General features: G+C 44.6%; 1 protein-coding gene and 1 pseudogene across 1 annotated transcript in view; one reads left to right on the forward strand and one right to left on the reverse strand.

Moving 5' to 3' along the window:
- CRB1 (crumbs 1, cell polarity complex component) overlaps positions 1-3,856 on the forward strand; it is a 213,175-nt gene extending 209,319 nt beyond the window's left edge. Inside the window, exon 12 of the mRNA XM_005691053.3 lies at positions 2,609-3,856. Within this exon, the coding sequence (XP_005691110.2) occupies positions 2,609-2,824 (216 nt within the window). The 3' untranslated portion in view covers positions 2,825-3,856. The remainder of the gene's footprint in view (positions 1-2,608) is intronic.
- Positions 7,854-18,364, reverse strand: LOC102170898 (annotated as a pseudogene).

A 23,440-nucleotide genomic window follows, 5' to 3' on the forward strand; every position in this document is an offset into this window, starting at 1 on the left:
ATTAGGAGAATTCAGCAGCTAGGAATGAGTGTCGCATGATGGAGAGGTCCCCAGAGGACACCGGAGGCTCCATCTGCCCCTCTGAGTCCCAGACTCTTGAGCTTTCAAGGCCATGTCTACAGTTCTCTTCAAGTCCATGGTCGTCGTCCCTGATAAAGGATGTCACTGCCACACTCCATGGCCAGAGGACGGACCCTCGAGTTGAGGTGAATGATTTTTCTCAAGAGGAACTGATTTCGGTGAAACTTTACTTGCTTTTCTCCAATAACTGGGAAAGCTGCTGAGACCCAGAATTGTAGACAATAATGTGGAGAGGAGGGAGCAGTTATTTCTTTCTGTCTAATAGCACCGCGCACCTGAACACTGTCCAGGAAACTGACACTTGCCTTTCCCAACCGGAACCAGAGTCTTCCTGTTTCTGTTCCTGTGTGTCTTCTCCCAGTGAATGTGGGATTTCCTGGTGGCTCAGAGGGTAAAGAATTTGCCTGAAATGCAGGAAACTTGGGTTCGATCCCTGGGTTGGGAAGATCCCCTGGAGAAGGGAATGGCAACCCACTCCAGTATTCTTGCCTGGAGAGAGTCTCACTCCACTGGTAAACTTAGACCCAAATCATCTCATCTTGACAAATACAATAAACTCCTATTTCCTCTATCTCCAGCCCCACCTTCACGCCCATCACCCTCCACCCTGTTACCCTAGCCAAGTTAATAAAACACAGATCTGATCATACTATGCTCTTACTCAAACACCTTCCCAGGCTCCCAGTGACCTCAGGACCAAGACTGAATTTTAGTGTGGCTTTCAGATTTCTGGTTAAGATTCATCTACTTTAGAGTCCCATCTCTCACCAACTCTTTAAATCCTTTACCGCTCAAATGTACACATTCATGGACAGTACCTTTGGTCATGTCAGATTTCTTCCTGTTTCTCTAAACTCTTAAGGACTTCTGTATACTCTTGCCCTTTTTATTTCAAGTTGTTTCATCCAAGTAGAATTTCCTGCTTGAAATATTTGAATGCTCATTTATCCTTCCAAAGGTAATCACATGCATCCTCCACTATCACTCCACCTACAGCCCGTGTAGATCATTTATGACATTTCCGTAACACGTGTTTAAGATATATGATGATTATCTATGTGTGTGCATGTGTGTGTCCTCCATTTGCCCACGTCCACAATCTCAGCTCCAGATATCAAACCTTGGCTTAACTTTGATTTTTATTTCCTAGCTCAGTTCAATGTTTATAGCAGACAGTCAATAAATATTGTTGATTGAAGAAACTAATGAACCACATTTGAACAAGTGAATACAAGACATAGTGAATACAAGATAGTATTATGAAGAGACACAGTATCATAGGAATATATTGACCGTATAATGATTTAAACCAAAGCACAGTGAAGAACAACAACAAACACACACACGCACACGCACAAAGGAAAGCCAAAGTGTTAAAAATTCCCTAGGATATTACAGTAACAGAGATTACATTTATAGTAGTAACTTGGTTAGGTGACAGGGGATGGGTCCTAGGGGAAGCTAGATGAGAAGGCGGTCTACTTCTGCTTTGTTTACCCTGACAGAAATATTTCTTTGCAAGCCTGTTAAAAATTTAAATAGCAAGTATATCTTGTCTTTAATATTTCTGTGCAACCCAATCAGTGTCTTTTATCCATTGACAAAAAGTGCTTGGCAAACACAATGCAGTCAACATCAGAGAGACCCGTCTGTCCAAGGCCCACCCTTGAGTGTCCCAGACCCAGCTCCTCCAAGAGGGGCTCTTCCTGCAGTTTCCTGTTTCTCAAGGTCTGGCTCCACACGGAGCACGACTGTGTCCACAACCGTTCAGTTGTCGCATCGAATCCAAATCAAAGTGGTGAGTGTGGAAACCAGAGCCTTGCAGCCCATCCTTTGTCTCGGATCTTTCCCAGGAGGCCCAACTGATTTAATTTTCTTCATTTCCCAAGAAAGGCTGTAAAACAACCATTCTTTCAGTGCAAAATCAGAACTTTTTGCACAGGAGTCAAAAGACTGTAAACAGTTGGGTCCTATAGTTGGAAACCTATTTTACAAATATACAGGTGGGTTTGGGCTTCCCACGTGGTGTAGTGGCAAAGAATCCGCCTGCAATGCAGGAGACCCAGGAGACACAGGTTTGATCCCTGAGTCGTGAAGATCTCCTGGAGGAGGAGATGGCAACCCACTCCAGTCTCCTTGCCTGGGAAATCCCATGGACAGAGGAGTCTGGCGGGCTGCAGTCCATGAGGCAGCAAAGAGTCAGACAGGACTGACTGAGGGCGCATGCATGGCTACGTGTGGGTTCATCCTGTGGCCTTGAGATGAATGCTCTCAGTCACTGAGACCAAGACAGAAGGTAAACACAGTAGATGTGCCTTACTTCCTGACTTCAGACCTTAACGCCAGAGACATGGTCCCATTCTCGTGATCTGGGAATAAGAACCCCTGAATGTCCCTCCGTATCTAGTCTTTCTCAGGCACAGGGTGGCACCTGTGCTCTGCTTGACTTTCATTCCAGAGTATTTGCTTGTCCTGGCCATTCTCCTTTGCTCTGTAACTCACATCACAATTATCTCCATCCTCACAGTTGGCAGATGACTTGCTGTCGGACGTGTTCGCCGCCATCGGTTCAGTGACGTTAGCCTTGTTGCTGATCCTCTTTCTGGCAGTGGTGGCTTCTGTTCTCGCCTCCAACAAAAGGGCAACCCAGGGCTCCTACAGCCCGAGCCGTCAGGAAAAGGACGGCTCTCGTGTGGAGATGTGGAGCGTGATGGATGCCCCTGCAGCAGAGAGGCTGATCTAGGGCCACCCTGCCCCTGGAGGAAGAGACCCGTGCACTGTGAATGAGACGCTTGCCCCCGAGAGATCTGATGCACCTGGAAACATCAGTTCACGACCAGGACCACGTTGAAACTGAAGGAAGAACTCCCTTGACCACCATACAGATGTTCATAGTGGTTCAAGTTGAAATCATTGTTTTGTTGTATTATATTAGCCAGTCACAGAATGATGTTTCTTGTGCCAATAGTTTCAGCCTCATAATTTAGCAAAAATGCCTGCCAAAGGACGTGTCTTCTGGGAAAGAAGACGTGTCTCCAGTGCCTGATGTCTACAATCTTTACTCTTTGCAACCTGGGGATGTGTTTTTAGTTTGCCCATTCACTGGAAACTGCATTGTTTCATACAGAAACTACAGAAAAAGTAGGTACCTTCCTCACTCTTCCCATCAGGCAGTGAAAGGTTTAGTTTGTACCAAAGCAAAGATGCACATGGTTTGTCCTTTAGTCATGCATTTGAGAAAGTCATGGGAATAACCTGCGGTTAAAAAGCAATCCAGCGTCCACTAATAAAAATTGAAGTATGGCTGTTCCTCTTTCTGAGTATTTTTTGCTTATGTGACATTACATGTAACAAAGGTAACCTCCAGGAGCATTTGAAGAACCTTTGAACTAACTCACCTCTAGCATTACATTTAAAGTCCTTGCTCTTTATAAGGTGCTGCTTAAGGTCAAAACACTTCCTGAGACAGAAGAGCAAGATAAAAGGAACACTGGGATTCTCTGACCTAAAAGGCCAAGCTCTTTCCTTTCAGCTGCTTTTTGATAAATCAGTGTCAGACGTGACCTTGTCTGAAGGTAAGAACCTTCAAGTACCGTACACACACTTCAAGGAGCGTAGGTGGTAGTTTGTGTGCATAATATAGAAAGATACATTTTAAAATAAACTTGAGAATGTATGGGGGAAATGTCAGTGAGAACGAAATTAGGTTAAATAGTTTTAAAATGACTGTGTGGAACAAAATGGAATAGAAATCTACAAGTAAGGTATATAAATACATGAAATAAAAATTTAAGAACATTTTTAAAAGGAGCATGTGTATAAGTCTATGGGGTATGGAGAGAAAATAGTCTTATATTTATACATTTTTTTCCTCTGAAGATTTAATTAGAATTTTACATGTTGTGAAATGTATATATGCTAGAGAGGATGTGGAGAAAAGGGAACTCTCTTGCCCTGTTGGTGGAAATGTAAATTGATACAGACTCTATGGAGAACAGTATGGAGATTTCTTTACAAACTAGGAATAAAACTACCATAATCCCACTACTGGGCATATGCCCTGAGGACACCATAACTGAAAAAGACACATGCACCCCAACGTTCACTGCAGCACTGGCTACGATAGCCAGGACATGGAAGCAACCTAGATCTCCACTGACAGATGAGTGGATAAAGAAGCTGTGATACATATATACAATGGAATATTACTCAGCCATAAAAAGGAATGAATTTGAGTCAGTTCTAGTGAGGTGGGTGGACCTAAAGCCTTACACACTGAAGTAAGTCAAGAAGAGACAAGCATCATATATTAATGCATATATAGGGAATCTAGAAAAATGGTACTGAGGAACCTGTTTGCAGGGCAGGAATAGAGGCTCAGACATAGAGAACAGACTTATGGACACGGCAGGGGAAGGAGAGGGCGGGGCGAATTTAGAGAGTAGCATTGAACATATACATTACCATATGCAAACAGACATCCAGCAGAAACTTCCTGTATGATGCAAGGCGCTCAACCTGGAGCTCAACCTAGAGGGTGGGACGGGGTTGCGGGGGCAGGAGGGAGGTTCAAGAGGGAGGAGTCATACCTGTAACCGAGTCATGTTGATGTGTGGCAGAAACCAACGCAACATTGTAAAGTGATTACCCTCCAATTAAATAAATAAATAAAATATTTTGTATAATGTAAAAAAAAAATAAAGTAGCATATAAATACAAATTTTAAATATATGCTTATATATTTGGATATATGCTCAAGAAATTAATAACATGACTTCTTATATATGTTTGGCAGCAAGCCATGCTCCCCAGCTGTTCAAGACCATCACTGCCCTCCCCCTTGAGCACCATCAACTTTCCCCCTGTACCAGATCCTCTCCAACAGCACCAAACATGTTGCTATTTTTCTATCATATAGAATTACCCGCTGTGGCCCCATCCCCTCTAACTACCATCCCATTCCTTAGTACACCTTTCAGCAACACACCCATAAAGGGGTTTAATATTTCTCTTCCTCTCCTTCCTCTCTTCCCATTCCTTTGAAATCAAACTGATCTGGCTTTTCCCTGCCCCACCCCATGGATGAGCTCATATCAGGGTCACCAGTGACCACATTGCCAAACACGGCGGCCCATCCTCAGACTTTACCGCCTCTGAAATAACTATCACTGCTTTCTCAAAACCCTCGCCACCCAGTGGGACAGCATCCCATCTTGACTTCCCTCTCATCCTACTGTTTCAGCCCATTTCCGTCTCTTCGCTATCTTCCCCTCATCTTCCCAGCTTCCACTTTGTTTTTTCCGTACCATTTATCCTTCCCTGACAAGTCACATGGTCTCTGAGGACATGGGACAAGAACTTTGCTCTCTTTTGTTATTTCACTGAAAAATTTCTCACCTAGAACAGGCCTAGCATACAATAAAATCACAATATTTTCTGCATAAGTGAACAAATAATGAATGAGTATTGTCTGTACCTGCCACCAGCAAAATCCCAAAGTGCCCAAGATTTATGTGACTTGTCATTGGACATCCTAGCTACTAAACTGTCATAGCTCGGTAGCTATTAATGTCTTAATCTTTGGCTTTCCCTCTGTTTTTAATATTGTTTTAAGTGTTTGTCCAAGAAGATGGTGTCTCTGGGTATCTACGTTTAGAGTTTTCCAGAAGATATTCTCTTTATGTTTACATGCCATCAGAGTTACAGCTTCTCAACAGAGGCTTATGTGGGAAGGACAGAAACAGCTCTTGCTTAAAGGAAAAAGTATAGCTGACTTTAAAAAGCTACAGGCTTCCCTGGTGGCTCAAATGGTAAAGAATCCGCCTACAATGCAGGACACTTGGGTTTGATCCCTGGGTAGGGAAGATCCCCTGGAAAAGGGGATGACTCCTCACTCCAGTATTCCTGCCTGGAGAATCCCATGGACAGAGGAGGCTGGCGGGCTACAGTCCACGGGGTTGCAAAGAACGACAGAGCAACTTTCACTTTCACTTAAGAATACTACAAACTGAAAAAAATCACGGAGGAGAAGTTGGACAGGTAAGAAGAAAATGGTGACCATTGATGGTAATATTTCAAGTTTGGAAAAGACGTCTAAGTAATCTGGCTGTTCACTCTCTTCCAGAGTCTAGTTCAGGGCTTTCCATTGGAATATGCTCTCATATATATACACATATATGAATGCAGGCATGAATGGATAAATAATCCCATGTGGACGCACGAAACACACAGGAAGTTACTTACTGGCCAGCCCAGCAAGTCAGATCTGCATCCGAGCAGGCTGTGCACACAGCGCCTTCTGTGAGGATGCTGCCATGTCAGCCCTGTGGAGTATTTGTACTGAACTCTCTTTAACAGGATCAATCCAAGCTGTTTTTTTTTTTTTTTTTTTGCCTTTTTATGTCTTTTTAAAATTTATTTATTTCTAATTGAAGGATAGCTGCTGTACAATGTTGGTTTGATTTCTGTCACACATCAGCAAAACCCCATCTTAAGTAGAAAAGCTAGCATTTGCATCACCAATGTTGGTGCAACTTTTTATTTAATTAACATTTTAAATAGAAGTATAGTTAATTTACAGGGTTGTTTCAGGTATACAGCAAAGTGATTCAGATATTATGTATACATACATACATAATATATACATATATATATATATACGCATGTGTGTGCGTATATATATTTTTGTTGTTTAAGCACTAAGTCGTGTCTGGCTCTTTTGTGACCTCATGGGCTATAGCCCACCAGGCTCCTCTGTTCCTGGGATTCTCCAGACGAGAATACTGGAGTGGGGTGCCTCCTCCGTCCCTGGGATTCTCCAGACGAGAATACTGGAGTGGGGTGCCTCCTCCGTCCCTGGGATTCTCCAGACGAGAATACTGGAGTGGGGTGCCTCCTCCGTCCCTGGGATTCTCCAGACGAGAATACTGGAGTGGGGTGCCTCCTCCGTCCCTGGGATTCTCCAGACGAGAATACTGGAGTGGGGTGCCTCCTCCGTCCCTGGGATTCTCCAGACGAGAACACTGGAGTGGGGTGCCATTTCCTTCTCCAAGACCCAGGGATCAAACCCACATCTCTTGCATTGGCAGGCAGTTTCTTTACTGCTGAGCCACTATATACATATATATATAGTTTTTCAGATTCTTTTCCACTATGGGTTATTATAAGATATTAAATATAGTTCCCCAGAGAAGGCAATGGCACCCCACTCCAGCACTCTTGCCTGGAAAATCCCATGGATGGAGGAGCCTGGTGGGCTGCAGTCCACAGGGTCGCTAAGAGTCAGATACGACTGAGCGATTTCCCTTTCACTTTTCACTTTCCTGCATTGGAGGAGGAAATGGCAACCCACTCCAGTGTTCTTGCCTGGAGAACCCCAGGGACAGGGGAGCCTGGTGGGCTGCCGCCTACGGGGTCGCACAGAGTCGGACACGACTGAAGCGACTTGGCAGCAAATACAGTTCCCAGCGCTACACAATATGCCCCACCGTTCATTCTGTAGATAGTGGTGTGTGTATGCTAATCCCAGTCTCCTGGTTTATCTTTCTCCCAGCTCCATCTACTTTGATAACCACAGATTTGGTTTCTACATAGGTGGGTCTATTTCTGATTTGTAAATAAGTTAATTTGTGTGATTTTTTAAAGATTCCACACATAAGCGACATCATATGATGCTGCTCTTTCTCTGTCTGACTTCATTTAGTGAGATAATTTCTAGGTCCATCCATGTTGCTGCAAATGGTATCATTTCCTTGTTTTTATTTTTATTTTTTTTTCATTGAAAATATTTCATTGGCCTTTTGGATAGAAACGGGAATTTATTTGCCAGGAAGGATGATCCCATCGTACTTCTGCTGGAACCAGCGCATGGCCTCCTCTTTGCTGATTCTGTGTTTGGCCCCAATGCAGCCTGTCCTGGGCTTCTTGTCTGCGATGCTGAAACCTGGCCTACCCAGTACCACATAGAAGTCCAGACCGTAGATACTGATGCTTGGGTCACACTTGATCCCCAGATCGATGTGTTCTTGGATCCCAAAGCCAAAGTTTCCAGTATCTGAGAAGTTATTTTTTCTTAACTCATACTCTCACACCTGTAGACCTTTCTCCAGGATTTCTTCTGCTTTGGCCCCACGGACAGTGCAGTGGACGGCAATCTTTTCATTTCTCCTGATGCCGAAGGATCTGACAGTGTATCTAGCTTTGGAGAACACTGGGGTCTGGCCCGTGAGCTGCTCCAGCACCTCAGCTGCCCAGGTCAGCCTGTCTCCGCTCTCCCCGACGCAGATGTTGAGACAGAGCTTGCGGATGCGCAGCTCCCACATAGGGTTCTCCTTCTCACTTTGATCCTGCGCCGTGACAGGAAACAGGAAGGGAGCTATTCCCTTGTTTTTATAGCTGAGGAGTATTTCATTATATATATGCAGCATATTTTCTTTATCCATTCATCTGTTGTGGACATTTAGGTTGCTTCCCTGTCTTGGTTATTGTAAACAGTGCTGTAATGAACATTGGTGTGCATGTATCTTTTTGAATTAGAGTTTTCTTCTGATATATGCCCAGGAATGGGATTTCTGGATCATATGGTGACTCTGTTTGTAGCTTTTGAATGAACCTCTACACTGTTCTCCACAGCAAGGGGCCAGTTTACCGTCCTGCCAACAGTGTACTCGGGCTCCCTTTGCTCCACGCCCTACCTGGGATCTGCTATCTGTGAGCTCTGTAATGATGGCCATTCTGGCTGCTGTGGAGTGATGCCTCACTGCCGTTTCAGTTTGCATCTCTCTGATAACTAGCAGCACTGAGCATCTTTTCACGTGCCTGTTGGCCATCTGTGTGTCTTCTTTGGAGGAATGTCTGTTTAGGTCTTCTGTCCACTTTTCTAATTGGGCTGCCTTTTTTTTTTTTTTTAATTAAGCTGTTTGAGCAATTTTTTGTTTTGTAAATTAATCCCAGAACTAGAACAAATAATTTTAAAATTTGTATGGAAACAAAACAAAACAAAAAAAAAACACTGAATACTCAAAACAATCTTGAGAAAGAAGAACAGCTGGAGCAATCACACTCCCTGACTTCAGACTATACTACAAAGCTACAGGCATCAAAACAGTATGGTGCTGCCACAAAAACAGAAACATAGATCAATGGAACAGACTAGAAAGCCCAGAAATAAACCCACGCACCTACAGTCAATTAATCTACAACAAAGAAGGCAAGGATATACAGTGGAGAAAAGACAGTCCATAGTGGTGCCGGGAAAACTGGACAGCTACATGTAAAAGAATAAAATCGGAACATCCTGTGACACCATCCAGAAAGATGAGCTCAAAATGGATTAAAGACCTAATGGAAGGCTGGGTACTATAAACTCTTAGAAGAAAACATACAGAAAACTCTCTTTGACATAAATCATAGCAATATTTTTTTGGATCCACGTCCTAGCTTAATCAAAATAAAACCAAAAATAAGCAAATGGGACACAATTAAACCTGAAAGCTTTTGCATAGCAAAGCAAACCATAAACGAAATTTTTAAAAAATATGGAATGAGAGAAAATATTTGCAACAGATGCAACTTTCACATCCCGTGTACTTTTGCAGTTTGTGTGTGTGTTTGGCTTCGGTGATGGTGGAGACAGTTCCTGTTGCCCTTGTTCGCATTATAATATCGCCACTGCTCCCCTCAAGAGGTGGGTCTGCTTGCCGTCCCCTGGGTCAGGGCTGGCTGTTTGGTTTTCTTTGACCAACAGCATCTCACTTCTCATGGAAATGATTCTAAGCTCAAGAGGTTTGCAAGGGTTTTTTTCCCTTCTCCTAGATGGTGGTACTGAGACTTCCATGCTGTGAAATCTGGAGTGAATGTACCACCTGGAAACAGAGGCTCGGTTCTGCCAGGCTCCCAGCCACCCTGCCTGCTGGATGCAGCCACATGGTGACTGTGTGAGACCAGCAGAGCAACCCCCCCATCATGCCACAGAATCAAGGAGAAATCATAAGTCATTGTTTGAAGTCACTAAGTTTCAGGTTGATTTGCTACAGAGTGGTTGATGACTGAGACACACCTGTCCACACCAACAAGACAAACCAGGAATGTGGCAGGAGGTGGGACTCCTCTGCTTCTGAAACTACTGCCCAGGAACAGGTGAGCCATTTAGTATTCATCTGCAGAGTGACAGTCATTAGTCCATTATTAACAAAAGATGACACATGGATGCTGAGTCCCCTCAGTGGGAGGTGCGATGAGGATCCATTGGATCCCAGCCCTGGGACCGGCTGAGGGTACCCGTCCCCCCAGAACAGCCATCTGCAGCCCTGGGGGCCTGGGTGCAGAGTGGACACAGCCCTCCCACTTCCTGCCCTGGGCACACCCTGACCAGGTAGCCAGGGCCACATCTGGGGCATGTTTATGAGGAGGGACAGGAAGGCTCCTGCAACGGGCCTCTCACGCTGCTCCCGGAGGCACAGTGCAAAGGGAAGCAGGAAATGACCAACAACCATAACTTAAACCGGCCGTGGCGCCGGCCCTAGTTTACTTCCTAAGTGACCACTGCTTAACAGGCCGGCATCTGAGACAGAGGACGCTGTGGTCCCAGAGTCTGGCCCTGGGTACCATGATTATTATCATTACCGACCAGTATTAGCTGCAGTCATGGAAGAGAAATTGTCCCAGTACCTAGAGGTAGAACTGAAAGGCGTTACGGTAATGAGAATTTCCATTATTACAATGATAATGAGGGATCCTTTGGGCGGGAGGGGGGGCTCTTGGTAAGGACCAGGACTCCAGTTAGCTACATTCTGTGCATCACGTCTCACTAAAACCTTGACAGCTCTTTGAAAGAGGAACTTTTATCCTTACCTTAAGGCAATGGCACCCCACTCCAGTACTCTTGCCTGGAAAATCCCTTGGACGGAGGAGCCTAGTAGGCTCCAGTCCATGGGGTCGCTAAGAGTCGGGCACAACTGAGGGACTTCTCTTTCACTTTTCACTTTCATGCATTGGAGAAGGAAATGGCAACCCACTCCAGTATTCTTGCCTGGAGAATCCCAGGGACAGAGGAGCCTAGTGGGCTGCCGTCTATGGGGTCACACAGGGTCAGACACGACTGAAGCGACTTAGCAGCAGCAGCAGTAAGAACCTTTGGAGACCCAGAAACATATTGATAGGTTTTAAGTTTCTAGTCTGCCCCATCCAGAAGACATGAATTTAGCCTGAAAAACAGTACTCGTCCCTCTGACTCATGGGTGTATTGTAATAGTTACTCATGAAAACACTAACTGCAAGTGAGCACAGCAGGTGTGGCATCTCCCACGATCACTCAGAGAAGGCCGAGTGTCAAGGGGACACGCGCGGGTGCTGTTTTCTCCCATCTCCTGCTTTATCTGCCAAACCAACCCGGGGATAACTGCCCCCCAGTCCCCTTCCCACCCATCTTATGATGTACTTCTAAACCAAGCAGATTTTGTGCAAAGAAAGATTTCCTTTTCATGTTGCCATGTCTCTGAATCACCCCTGAGATGGCAGCCCCGTCCAGCTGGAGAAATCACTTCGTCTGTAAGACTGACACGAACTGGACAGACGACCTGCATGGTATCAATAAAATTGTCAGAAAATAAATCAAAAGCCTCAGTCCCCCAAACAGCTGACGATAAGAATGGGAAAAAAAAAAAAAAGGCTTGCTTTGCAGTGATGACTTTTTTTAACCCGGTCTTTTAGGATTATCCCTAAACCTCTTTTCTTAAGGAATCACAGTCACCCATGATATCACATTCAGAAAGACTGACCCTCATGTCTTGGTTTAAATCCTCCTTTTGATGATAACTAGCTAGCCAGTTTTCCCTGGTTTTATGCTCGACAGGGGTATGATTCAAAGCATGAAACTTTCCTTAATTCTGGAGTGAATCTGACCTTTCACATTTCAACTCGCTCCCAGCAAAAGTGCAGCTTTTATTGCTGTGCATCCATTGAAAAGCGATGACAAAAATGCATGTTTTCAATTTAAGTCCATGCTTCTGTGATCTGGTGCCCAGGCTCTGCTTTACGTGGTTCCAGGAACCTGGGAACATCCATCAAATCTCTCGGGTAGTCCTGCCTGGGGACAGCCACTTCAGGAACCAACCACAGGGTCTCCTGATATGCTGGGTGACAACTTCTTGAAAACTGCTCTCAAATCCACCTCTTCCAGTTCTAAGAGGCACCTCTCAGAGGGGTTCATGGTTTGGAGCTCCAGGCCCCAAAACTGAAGTTTATTCAGCCTGAAATAAAGCAAACACCAAATGGAAACAGGCATACATGTTGGTAAAAGTCCCGAAAGCATAGGTGCTCTCAGAGCCTGTTGTGACTCAGCCCCTCAAGTCATGGATTTGGAGATGTCATAGGTCAGCTCATCCCGTGACCCAATCAACAGTGAAAGCCTTTCACCATCAGGCCACATATCCACAGGTACCTGCCAGGTGAGGTTCCCCAGAGATCATTCATAAAGTTTGTTTTGCCAGGCCAGTCCTATTTCCAAAAATGCAAAACCAAAAAATTACTCTTCATTTGAATAATTTGGGGATGCTTAATTTTGCACAGAGGTAAATAACTAAATACTAACCACCAAGAGGAGGTTTAATTTGAAAATACTTTGTCACATGAAAAATTTGACTACATCTAACTCTTAAGGTTTCTTTCATAAGGTTCCCAAAGTGATTAAGTCTCTGACATACAGGATATAGATGTCTCCATGTGAACTCAAACTCAGGTTTTTCTAAAAGTCTTTGCTACTTTTGAATGCGTTGTTATTTAATTCTTTGACTGACAGAAGTCAAAAAGTCCTCTTGCCTGGAGATCGGAACCGAACATGGATTTCAGTTCGATACCCCTTCACTGCTAAGTGCTCATTTGATTCAATTACTGAATCTGCAGTAATAGGACTTAAATGTTTTGAATTGAAGAGGGATAAGGATGATCAATTTAATAATTAAGTATCTGAAGCATTTAATGACCAGAATCACTGATTAGAGGAGATTCCAATTATGTCAACTTATTTAGCATTTGGTAGAACAGGAGGCCTTGTCATGGGAAAAAAAAAAGAATGAAGACAATATTGTTTTTAATTAGAAAGTAAAATATGATATTGTCATCTGAATTGGTGAAAGCCACTTTAAATCATTTTAAATGAAACACAAATTAATTCCAGTCCCTCTCTCTTGAAGAAACTAGCCAAACACATCCATGTGATAAAATTGCATTTATTTGGATTAAATGGAGTTTCGTAACGTATGTGAATAGTGTGTTGGCCTACCGAATGCATTTCAGTAGATCTAACACCTGCCCTCAAGGGTTACTACTTCAGAGATGCGAGCACGTGTGCTTGCTCGCTTCTGTTGAGTGCAGCTCTTTGCAGCCCCATGGACTGTCTGTCTGTGGGATTCTCCAGGCAAGAATACTGGAGGGGGTGGCCATGCCCTCCTCCAGGGAGTCTTCCCGACACAGGGATGGAATCCACGTCGCTCATGTCTCCTGCATTGGCAGGCGGGTTCTTGACCACTAGCGCCACCTGGGAAGCCCAGTCTAGCAATGAGACAACTGTTTCATCTCAGGTTATCTGGGTCTCAGATGAAGACCCAGAAGGGCTGGAAAAACAAACACACTGTTGCCATGTGTAGCTCGTCTTGCTGCTGCTGCTGCTAACTCGCTTCAGTCGTGTCCGACTGTGCAACCCCAGAGATGGCAGCCCACCAGGCTCCCTTGTCCCTGGGATTCTCCAGGCAAGAACACTGGAGTGGGTTGCCATTTCCTTCTCCAATGCATGAAAGTGAAAAGTGAAAGTGAAGTCGCTCAGCCGTGTTCGACTCTTCGCGACCCCATGGACTGCAGCCTACCAGGCTTCTCCATCCAAGGGATTTTCCAGGCAAGAGTACTGGAGTGGGTTGCCATTGCCTTCTCCAGTTCATCTTAAAACCTGTATAATAAATATTCTCGGTTTGTTTTAATGAGAGCTATTGTTTTAAAGAGGATTATTCTCAGAGGATATTTCTTTTTGTGTCCTTCAACCCAGAAATTAAAATTAGAGAGGCTAAAACTAGGTGGAAAATGTTTCAAGATGGTAGATCAATCCTTAGGTCAAAATTCAAGCTAGATCCTGATAGGAATAGATCTATGTTTAGGAATAAATCTGATCAAAGGTCACTTTGCATGAGAGACTGAACGGATTTTACATGATTGAATCAATTGCACAGAAAAGTAAAAACAGATTTGGATGCTACGGTATTTTTCATCACTGTTACAAGTTAGGTATACAAAATTCAGGTCTAAAGTCAGTTTATTTGCTCCCTAAGACCATAACAATTTCTCTTTGCTGCTGTCAGACACCAGTTAGGAGATGTGGGAGGATGGCCAAGTGTTGGCGCCCAGCTGCCCAATAAGACATCAGCCAGCCAGTCATTTCTCTCTGGAAACAGCTCTTCTTATTAAAAAAAAAAAAAAAAGAGTATTTGTGATCATTAACTATTTGTAGCAATAACTGAAGAAGTGCAGCCCTGGATATAAGTATGAACTTTCCGACCAACTGTGTTTAATCCAGCCGTGTGTTTTAACTTTTGTTTCTCACTAGACTTCTGAGGGATTACCCTCATAGTTGGAGGGTACTTTACTTTTCTCGGTCATATTCTCCTGGTTATTAGGAAAAGAGTCATCAGCTCCAAGCCCTGTGGAGAACCTCTGCAGCTCCAATCCCTACCTTGTTCTTGGTGCAAAGCTGCTTTTTCCCATCTTAAGGAGAAATACCCATCAGTCACCTGGACTCTCCCCTCTTCAGTTCAGTCCAGTTCAGTTGCTCAGTCATGTCCGACTCTTTGCCACCCCATGGTTCGCAGCACGCCAGGCCTCCCTGTCCATCACCAACTCCCGGAGTTCAATCAGACTCACGTCCATCGAGTCAGTGATGCTATCCAGCCATCTCATCCTCTACCGTCCTCTTCTCCTCCTGCCCCCAATCCCTCCCAGCATCAGAGTCTTTTCCAATGAGTCAGCTCTTCGCATGAGGTGGCCAAAGTACTGGAGTTTCAGCTTTAGCATCATTCCTTCCAAAGAAATCCCAGGGTTGATCTCCTTCAGAATGGACTGGTTGGATCTCCTTGCAGTCCAAGGGACTCTCAAGAGTCTTCTCCAACACCACAGTTCAAAAGCATCAATTCTTCGGCACTCAGCCTTCTTCACAGTCCAACTCTCACATCCATACATGACCACAGGAAAAACCATAGCCTTGACTAGACGGACCTTAGTCGGCAAAGTAATGTCTTTGCTTTTGAATATGCTATCTAGGTTGGTCATAACTTTTTTTCCAAGGAGTAAGCGTCTTTTAATTTCATGGCTGCAGTCACCATTCTGCAGTGATTTTGGAGCCCCCCAAAACAAAATCTGACACTATTTCCACTGTTTCCCCATTTATTTCCCATGAAGTGATGGGACCGGATGCCATGATCTTCATTTTCTGAATGTTGAGCTTTAGGCCGACTTTTTCACTCTCCTCTTTCACTTTCATCAAGAGGCTTTTTAGTTCCTCTTCACTTTAAGAGTGGTGTCATCTGCTTATCTGAGGTTATTGATATTTCTCCCGGCAATCTTGATTCCAGCTTGTGTTTCTTCCAGTCCAGCATTTCTCATGATGTACTCTGCATAGAAGTTCAATAAGCAGGGTAACAATATACAGCCTTGACGTACTCCTTTTCCTATTTGGAACCAGTCTGTTGTTCCATGTCCTGTTTTAACTGTTGCTTCCTAACCTGCATACAGATTTCTCAAGAAGCAGGTCAGGTGGTCTGGTAGTCCCATCTCTTTCAGAATTGTCCACAGTTTATTGTGATCCACACAGTCAAAGGCTTTGGCATAGTCAATAAAGCAGAAATAGATGGTTTTCTGGAACTCTTGCTTTTTCCATGATCCAGCGGATGTTGGCAATTTGATCTCTGGTTCCTCTGCCTTTTCTAAAACCAGCTTAAACATCTGGAAGTTCATTGTTCACGTGTTGCTGAAGCCTGGCTTGGAGAATTTTGAGCATTACTTTACTAGCATGTGAGATGAGTGCAACTGTGCGGTAGTTTGAGCATTTGTCGGCATTGCCTTTCTTTGGGATTGAAATAAAAACTGACCTTTTCCAGTCGTGTGGCCAGTGCTGAGTTTTCCAAATTAGCTGGCATATTGAGTGCAGCACTTTCACAGCATCATCTTTCAGGATTTGAAACAGCTCAACTGGAATTCCATCACCTCCACTAGCTTTGTTCGTAGTGATGCTTTCTAAGGCCCACTTCACTTCACATTCCAGGATGTCTGGCTCTAGGTGAGTGATCACACCATCATGATTATCCAAGTCGTGAAGATCTTTTTTGTACAGTTCTTCTGTGTATTCTTGCCACCTCTTCTTAATATCTTCTGCTTCTGTTAGGTCCAGACCATTTCTGTCCTTTATCGAGCCCATCTTTGCATGAAATGTTCCCTTGGTATCTCTAATTTTCTTGAAGAGATCTCTAGTCTTTCCCATTCTGTTCTTTTCCTCTATTTCTTTGCATTGGTTGCTGAAGAAGGCTTTCTTATCTCTTCTTGCTATTCTTTTGAACTCTGCATTCAGATGCTTATATCTTTCCTTTTCTCCTTTGCTTTTCACTTCTCTTCTTTTCACAGCTATTTGTAAGGCTTCCCCAGATAGCCATTTTGCATTTTTGCATTTCTTTTCCATGGGGATGGTCTTGATCCCTGTCTCCTGTACAATGTCACGAACCTCATTCCATAGTTCATCAGGCACTCTATCAGATCTAGGCCCTTAAATTTATTTCTCACTTCCACTGTATAATCATAAGGGATTTGATTTAGGTCATACCTGAATGGTCTAGCGGTTTTCCCTACTTTCTTCAATTTAAGTCTGAATTTGGCAATAAGGAGTTCATGTTCTGAGCCACAGTCAGCTCCTGGTCTTGTTTTTGTTGACTGTATAGAGATTCTCCATCTTTGGTGATGTCCATGTGTAGAGTCTTCTTTTGTGTTGTTGGAAGAGGGTATGACCAGTGCATTTTATTGGCAAAACTCTATTAGTCTTTGCCCTGCTTCATTCCGCATTCCAAGGCCAAAATTGCCTGTTACTCCAGGTGTTTTTTGACTTCCTACTTTTGCATTCCAGTCCCCTATAATGAAAAGGACATCTTTTGGGGGTGTTAGTTCTAAAAGGTCTTGTAGGCCTTCATAGAACCGTTCAACTTCAGCTTCTTCAGTGTTACTGGTTGAGGCATCAACTTGGATTATGGTGATATTGAATGGTTTGCCTTGGACACAAACAGAGATCATTCTGCCGTTTTTGAGATTGCATCCAAGTACTGCATTTCGGACTCTTTTGTTGACCATGATGGCTACTCCATTTCTTCTGAGGGATTCCTGCCCACAGTAATAGATATAATGGTCATCTGAGTTAAATTCACCCATTCCAGTCCATTTTAGTTCGCTGATTCCTAGAATGTCTACGTTCACTCTTGCCATCTCTTGTTTGACCACTTCCAATTTGCCTTGATTCATAGACCTGACATTCCAAGTTCCTATGCAATATTGCTCTTTATAGCTTCGGACCTTGCTTCTATCACCAGTCACATCCACAGCTGGGTATTGTTTTTGCTTTGGCTCCATCCCTTCATTCTTTCTGGAGTTATTTCTCCACTGATCTCTAGTAGCATATTGGGCACCTACTGACCTGAGGGGTTCCTCTTTCAGTATCCTATCATTTTGCCTTTTCATACTGTTCATGGGGTTCTCAAGGCAAGAATACTGAAGTGGTTTGCCATTCCCTTCTCCAGTGGACAGAGATAAACGGCAGCATCCCCGTCTCCCTGGAGGATGTCACGTTGAAGGGTAGAGGGGGCTGGGGTCTGCGTGGTTCCCCAGGCTGTGCCGCCCTCCCGGGCATCTCCTCTTGGTCAGGAGTGGTCTACAGGCTGCAGCCCCTCCTGCAGGGCAGCCCCAACCCCCAGAGGCCACTGCTGGAAGAGGTGGTGGGACATGCGTGGTGGCCCCTCAATGTCCCTGGGCAGCAGCACTGTCCCCTCAGCCTGACCTGCAGCTCACAGGGGACCCTGCCACCCCACGTCCTCCGCAGCAAGGACAGTGCAACCCAGCCCCCACCATGCTCAGCAAGTCCCACTGTGTTCGGTTCACTGGGGGGTGAGACCCTCCCGCTACCACCTTCTTCTGTCTTCACGGTCCTCTGCTGTGTTCCGGAAGCCCCTTCCCAAGCACACCTCACAACTCCTTCCAAGAGCTCTAGCATCTCGTGCCCCAAAGGCCAAGCCTCAGGACATGGGGGTGAGAGCCTTTCTGCCCGGGATTCTCCGAGACAGACTCGCACACTTGCCTCTGATGGCCTGTATAGTCGTGTGGCTGCTGAAACTGTCTAGCAAGAAGCTGCCGAGGCAGTATAATCATCCTAGGAAGAGGTAGCTATTTCTACCCAAAACTGCTGGGTCCCAGTTAACTTTCTCTTATATCAGCAGGATTCCCTTTTGTAACCTGCGAGAGGACATGTCGTCTGACTTTTTCCTTCCTTGGTACTAAGGACTTTTCAACTCAGTTCCTCTGTTCTGAGCTTCAAATCCATTCCTTGGTTATTTTCTTGTTTCTTCTTCCACCAAAAATAAGGAGGCAAACTGGATTAGCTGGTGATTCCTGGATCACCAGTAAATTTCACAACTTTCACCTTCTAAGTACTGATTTAGTAAAGTTAAATATATAAATTTGATGTTCCCTGGAGGGTTTCTTCCTCCTCTCCCCATAACCCACGCCATTCTTTCATTGGCAGTTTCATGGATGTCTAGACCTCCGAGGCTTGGGTGGTTGTTGTTGCTGAGTTGTGTCCAACTCTTCGTGACCTCACGGACTGCAGCGCACAGGCCCGAGGCTGTCGGCACCTCCCAGTCCACAGTGAGGCTGCTCACAAGGCATGTTTTCTGAGTCATTCAAATGTATCTGGAACATACAAATATGACTTTAAATCCAGTACATGTAACAACACTTCCTCACATTCATTCTAAACAGAATTATTCACTTTGCTCATTTAATGGAAAAAATAATACCAAATATCTTGCACTTGGTGCCAAGTACAACATAATTAACTGACATCAGACATAGCACCTGAAATCTTACCTGGAGAAGAAATGGTGGTGGAAGAGAAGATTGCAGAGAACATAACAGAGATTTCTGAAAGGAGACTGTTTCACTGTCCAGGACAGAAAAGCCTCAGAGCTCCAAAAGAGATGTCCTCATATGGGGGAGGGGAGGTATAATGGATAGAAAAGGGTGGAAAGGGAGAAGCCAATTATGTAAATATTGGCTTGGTGACATTTAAAACGTTGCACGAGAGAAAAGGCTGGCAAAAAATGTTCATCCTGCAATCAAGGGCATCCAAGACAAATCACAAAATAAGATGCAACTAATTAGGATGAAATTCTGATGCTGCTGACCACATCATTTAAAGTATTAATGATATCAAAAAATGAGAACATAACCTACTTTACAATGTGCCAAGGATTGACTATGGCCAGTATTCTATTAAATAATTAAGCACAAATAAGCTTTAAGCTTTAAATGACTTCTAATTCTTTTCTATTATGCCAACAGTTTCAAAATCATTAAAGAAATGTGTGGAACAATTGTTAGAATAAACCAAATGTCAGTTGCTTTGTATATTATTCAGTACAAATCTGAAAATACACTATAATCTTTACTGTTAACACTTTATTAATGGACAAAAAATATGTAAAGAAAGAAAATATGCTTAATAAAAATTTCACATTTACCCATACATTGAACCAAGAGAGGCTACCTAAATAGTTAAAATAGCCTTTAGCTTGTGTATCTTTCCAAAGAACATATAATAATACCCTTCTATACTGTAATTTGAGAGTTGGGATATAAAGAAAGCTGAGCACTGAAGAATTGATGTTTTTGAACTGTGGTGTTGGAGAAAACTCTTGAGAGTCCCTTGGACTGCAAGAGATCCAACCAGTCCATCCTAAAGGAAATCAGTCCTGAATACTCATTGGAAAGACTGATGTTGAAGCTGAAACTACAATAATTTGGCCACCTGATGTGAAGAGCTGACTCATTTGAAAAGACCCTGATGCTGGGAAAGATTGAAGGTGGGAGAAGGGGATGACAGAGGATAAGATGGTTGGATGGCATCACCAACTCAATAGACATGAGCTTGAGTAAACTCAGGGGGTTGGTGGTGGACAGGGAGGCCTGGCGTGCTGCAGTCCATGGGGTCACAGAGCTGGACACTACTGAGTGATTTAATTGAACTGTTACTGTAATTTGAGAACCTTTACCCAAAATTCATGCAGAAATGACTACAGGATTAACTGCCTCCTGGGTTTTGAGTTTTAGAAAAATGTTCCTGACTACATGCTTCATTCCATCCCACTTCATAACTTCAGAATTAGAGACTTTTAGTTTTATTATTACTAAACTCAACCCCAATTCATTCTGTTTTCAATTTTGTGTGCCTGGTACGAATATGTAGTGGATAGCCCATCTCCAAAGAAAGAGATAGTTAATTTATCAGACTCATTTGAGAGTTAACAGAGAGGTATCAGGTCTTTCCCAAATTCTGCCACCTTGATTAGTGAAATTCTATTCAGTTTCATTCAACACAAAGCTATTAAGCACTGACAGCAAGACAGATGTCATGCTAAGAAGTGGAGATTCAAAGATGAGCAAAGCAGGAGGGAGCCACGATAGAGCAGGAAGACCCTGAGCTCACCTTCTCCCACGGGTGCACCAAAATTATAGCTGTTTACACAACAACAGTTGATGAGCATGACCTAAAGACTAGCAGAAGAGATCTCCTACAACTGAAGATATAAAGAAGGAACCACAGCAAGACAAGCAGGAGGGGCAGAGACGCCGTGTAGTCAAGACCCACATACTCAGGCAGGCTTCCCACAAACTCGGGGACAATCAGGATTGCAAAGCTTCCTCCAAAGGGGCGAGGGGTCTGAGTCCCACATCGGCTGGGAATCCTACACCAAGAAATGAGCCTGCAGAGTGTCTGGCTTTGAAGGCAAGCGGGCTTGCATTCAGGAGAGCTGGAGAGCTGTGGACACTACATAATGATCCAACGGTCAACCCAAGAAGAAGATATAACAATTGCAAGTATACATGCACCCAGCACAGGAGCACCTCAGTTTATCCGCAAATATTAAGAGACATAAAAAGAGAAGTTGACAGTCACACAGTAATAGCGGCAGACTTTAACCTCCACTAACATCAATGGACAGATCATCCAGACAGACAATGAAGACGTGAAAGTGAAGTTGCTCAGTCGCGTCCAACTCTTTGCAACCCATGGACTGTAGCCCGCTTGGCTCCTCCATCCATGGGAATTTCCAGGCAAGAATACTGGAGTGGGTTGTCATTTCCTTCTCCAGGGGATTTTCCTGACCCAGGGATCGAACCCAGGTCTCCCGCATTGCAGGCAGACTCTTCATCTGCAGGAGCCACAGTGGAAGCCCCATTCATAAAGATACATTGTCCTTAAATAACAGACCAAACGGAAGTGACCCTAGTGGTAAAGAACCCGCCAGCCAACGCTGAATATATGAGGTATGGGTTCAATGCCTAGGTTAGGAAGCCCCGCTGGAGGAGGAAATGGCAACCCACTTCAGTATTTTTGCCTGGAGACTCCCAAGGTCAGGCGAGCCTGACGGGCTACAGTCCATGGGGTTTTAAAATGTGAGCCACGACTTAGCGAGTGAGCAAACACGCAAGCAGAGAGGCACAAGTCACGGCCGGAATTGGGAGAATTGTGCCAGAGAAGTGAGGAGCAGTGTGGGTGCAAAAAAGCGGGGGGCGAGGGAAACTCCCGAGGAAAGTGGGGGTTTTAAGAAACGCTGCAATGAGCTTAGAAACGTAAAGGGGGAAACCCCTCCTTTGAACTATTGGCCAGCGTGTGCATTTCAGGACGCCTCCAGCCCAGCATCAAACCCCACCCCCTGCCCGCTCTGCGCAGGTGCGTCTCAGGGGCGGAGCCCGCTCTCCTGCGCGTGGGCCCTTTATTTAGGCGATACGAGCGAGGTTCGGCTGATGCCCCGTCTCCCCGGACTTCGGCGGGAGCGGCTTCGGACCAGGAGAAAGGTAGGAAAGGGGGTCTTTAAACACTCTGGGTACCCCTGGGCAGGTCCTGCGCATGGTGTGGGGAAGACAGGAGGGCTGCAGGCTGGGCCCGTTTTAAATGCGGGACGTTTGTTTGGAGACGGGAGAGGCCTAACAGGCAGGAAGCTCCTGGATACGACGCCCAGGAGCGGCCTCGGGTTTGCAAATATCCTTTCCCGTCGGTCCAGTCCCGCGTGTCGCCCTCAGGGCACAGGAGACGCTCAGAGAACAAGCCGTCCACCCTGCCCTCGGTCTACAGCGTCCCCGGCCTGTCCGGGTGTTTAGGACCGTGGGAAACTGAAGGCGCTTCGAAAGTCCCAGGTGGGGCATCGAAGACCTTTCGGGAGCCTTAAACAGGAGGACAGTAAAACGATTCTTAGTTCCTAAATGAAGACTAAGATAATGCAATGGAGTTTTTGTCTTAATATTTAATTTTGATTCTAATTGAAATATCAAACGTCATCCTTCAGAAATAGTCTGGGAACCCCCAATTTGTCAGCGCCCTAGGTCTGGGTTTACACTGAGCTGTTGGGTAAAGTTTTTGAGTGGCAGGTGCCATGTGGGTGGAGACATAGAAAGGGTAAAGCCTCAGTGCGGAAACACGGGAGCATGGCTGAGCCAGCACGGGCCAACCCAGGTGGAGGCCGTTGTAATTTCTAAACTAGATCTAATTTCTAGCCTATTTGTTGTTTTCTCTCTGGTAGCACAAAAAAGAGGCACAAGCTTGTCTTAAGCACAAAACTTAAGACAAAATTTTCCCTGATAAGTCGTCTTGGAAGTATCCACTATGACAGAACATTAAAATATTTCAAATCTATTTGTATTTCTCAACTTATTCCAGGTTATATTTCCAAAGTCCAGAGAACTGATAAAATAATCCTTATTACAGTAAGAATGGTTTTATTAGAACAACAGTGGTGTATCACAAATATCTAACACTTGCTGTGTACTTTCAGTTCAGTCGCGTCCGACTTTTTGCGACCCCTGGACTGCAGCACGCCAGGCTTCCCTGTCCATCATCAACTCCCGGAGTTTACTCAAATTCATGTCCATCGAGTCAGTGATGCCATCCACCCATCTCATCCTCTGTCATCCCCTTCTCCTCCTGCCTTCAGTCTTTCCCAGCATTGGGATCTTTTACAATGAGTCAGTTCTTCGCGTCAGGTGGCCAAAGTATTGGAGTTTCAGCTTCAGC

The sequence above is a fragment of the Capra hircus genome, chromosome 16 (assembly GCF_001704415.2).
Source record: "Capra hircus breed San Clemente chromosome 16, ASM170441v1, whole genome shotgun sequence".
Classification (NCBI taxonomy): domain Eukaryota; kingdom Metazoa; phylum Chordata; class Mammalia; order Artiodactyla; family Bovidae; genus Capra; species Capra hircus.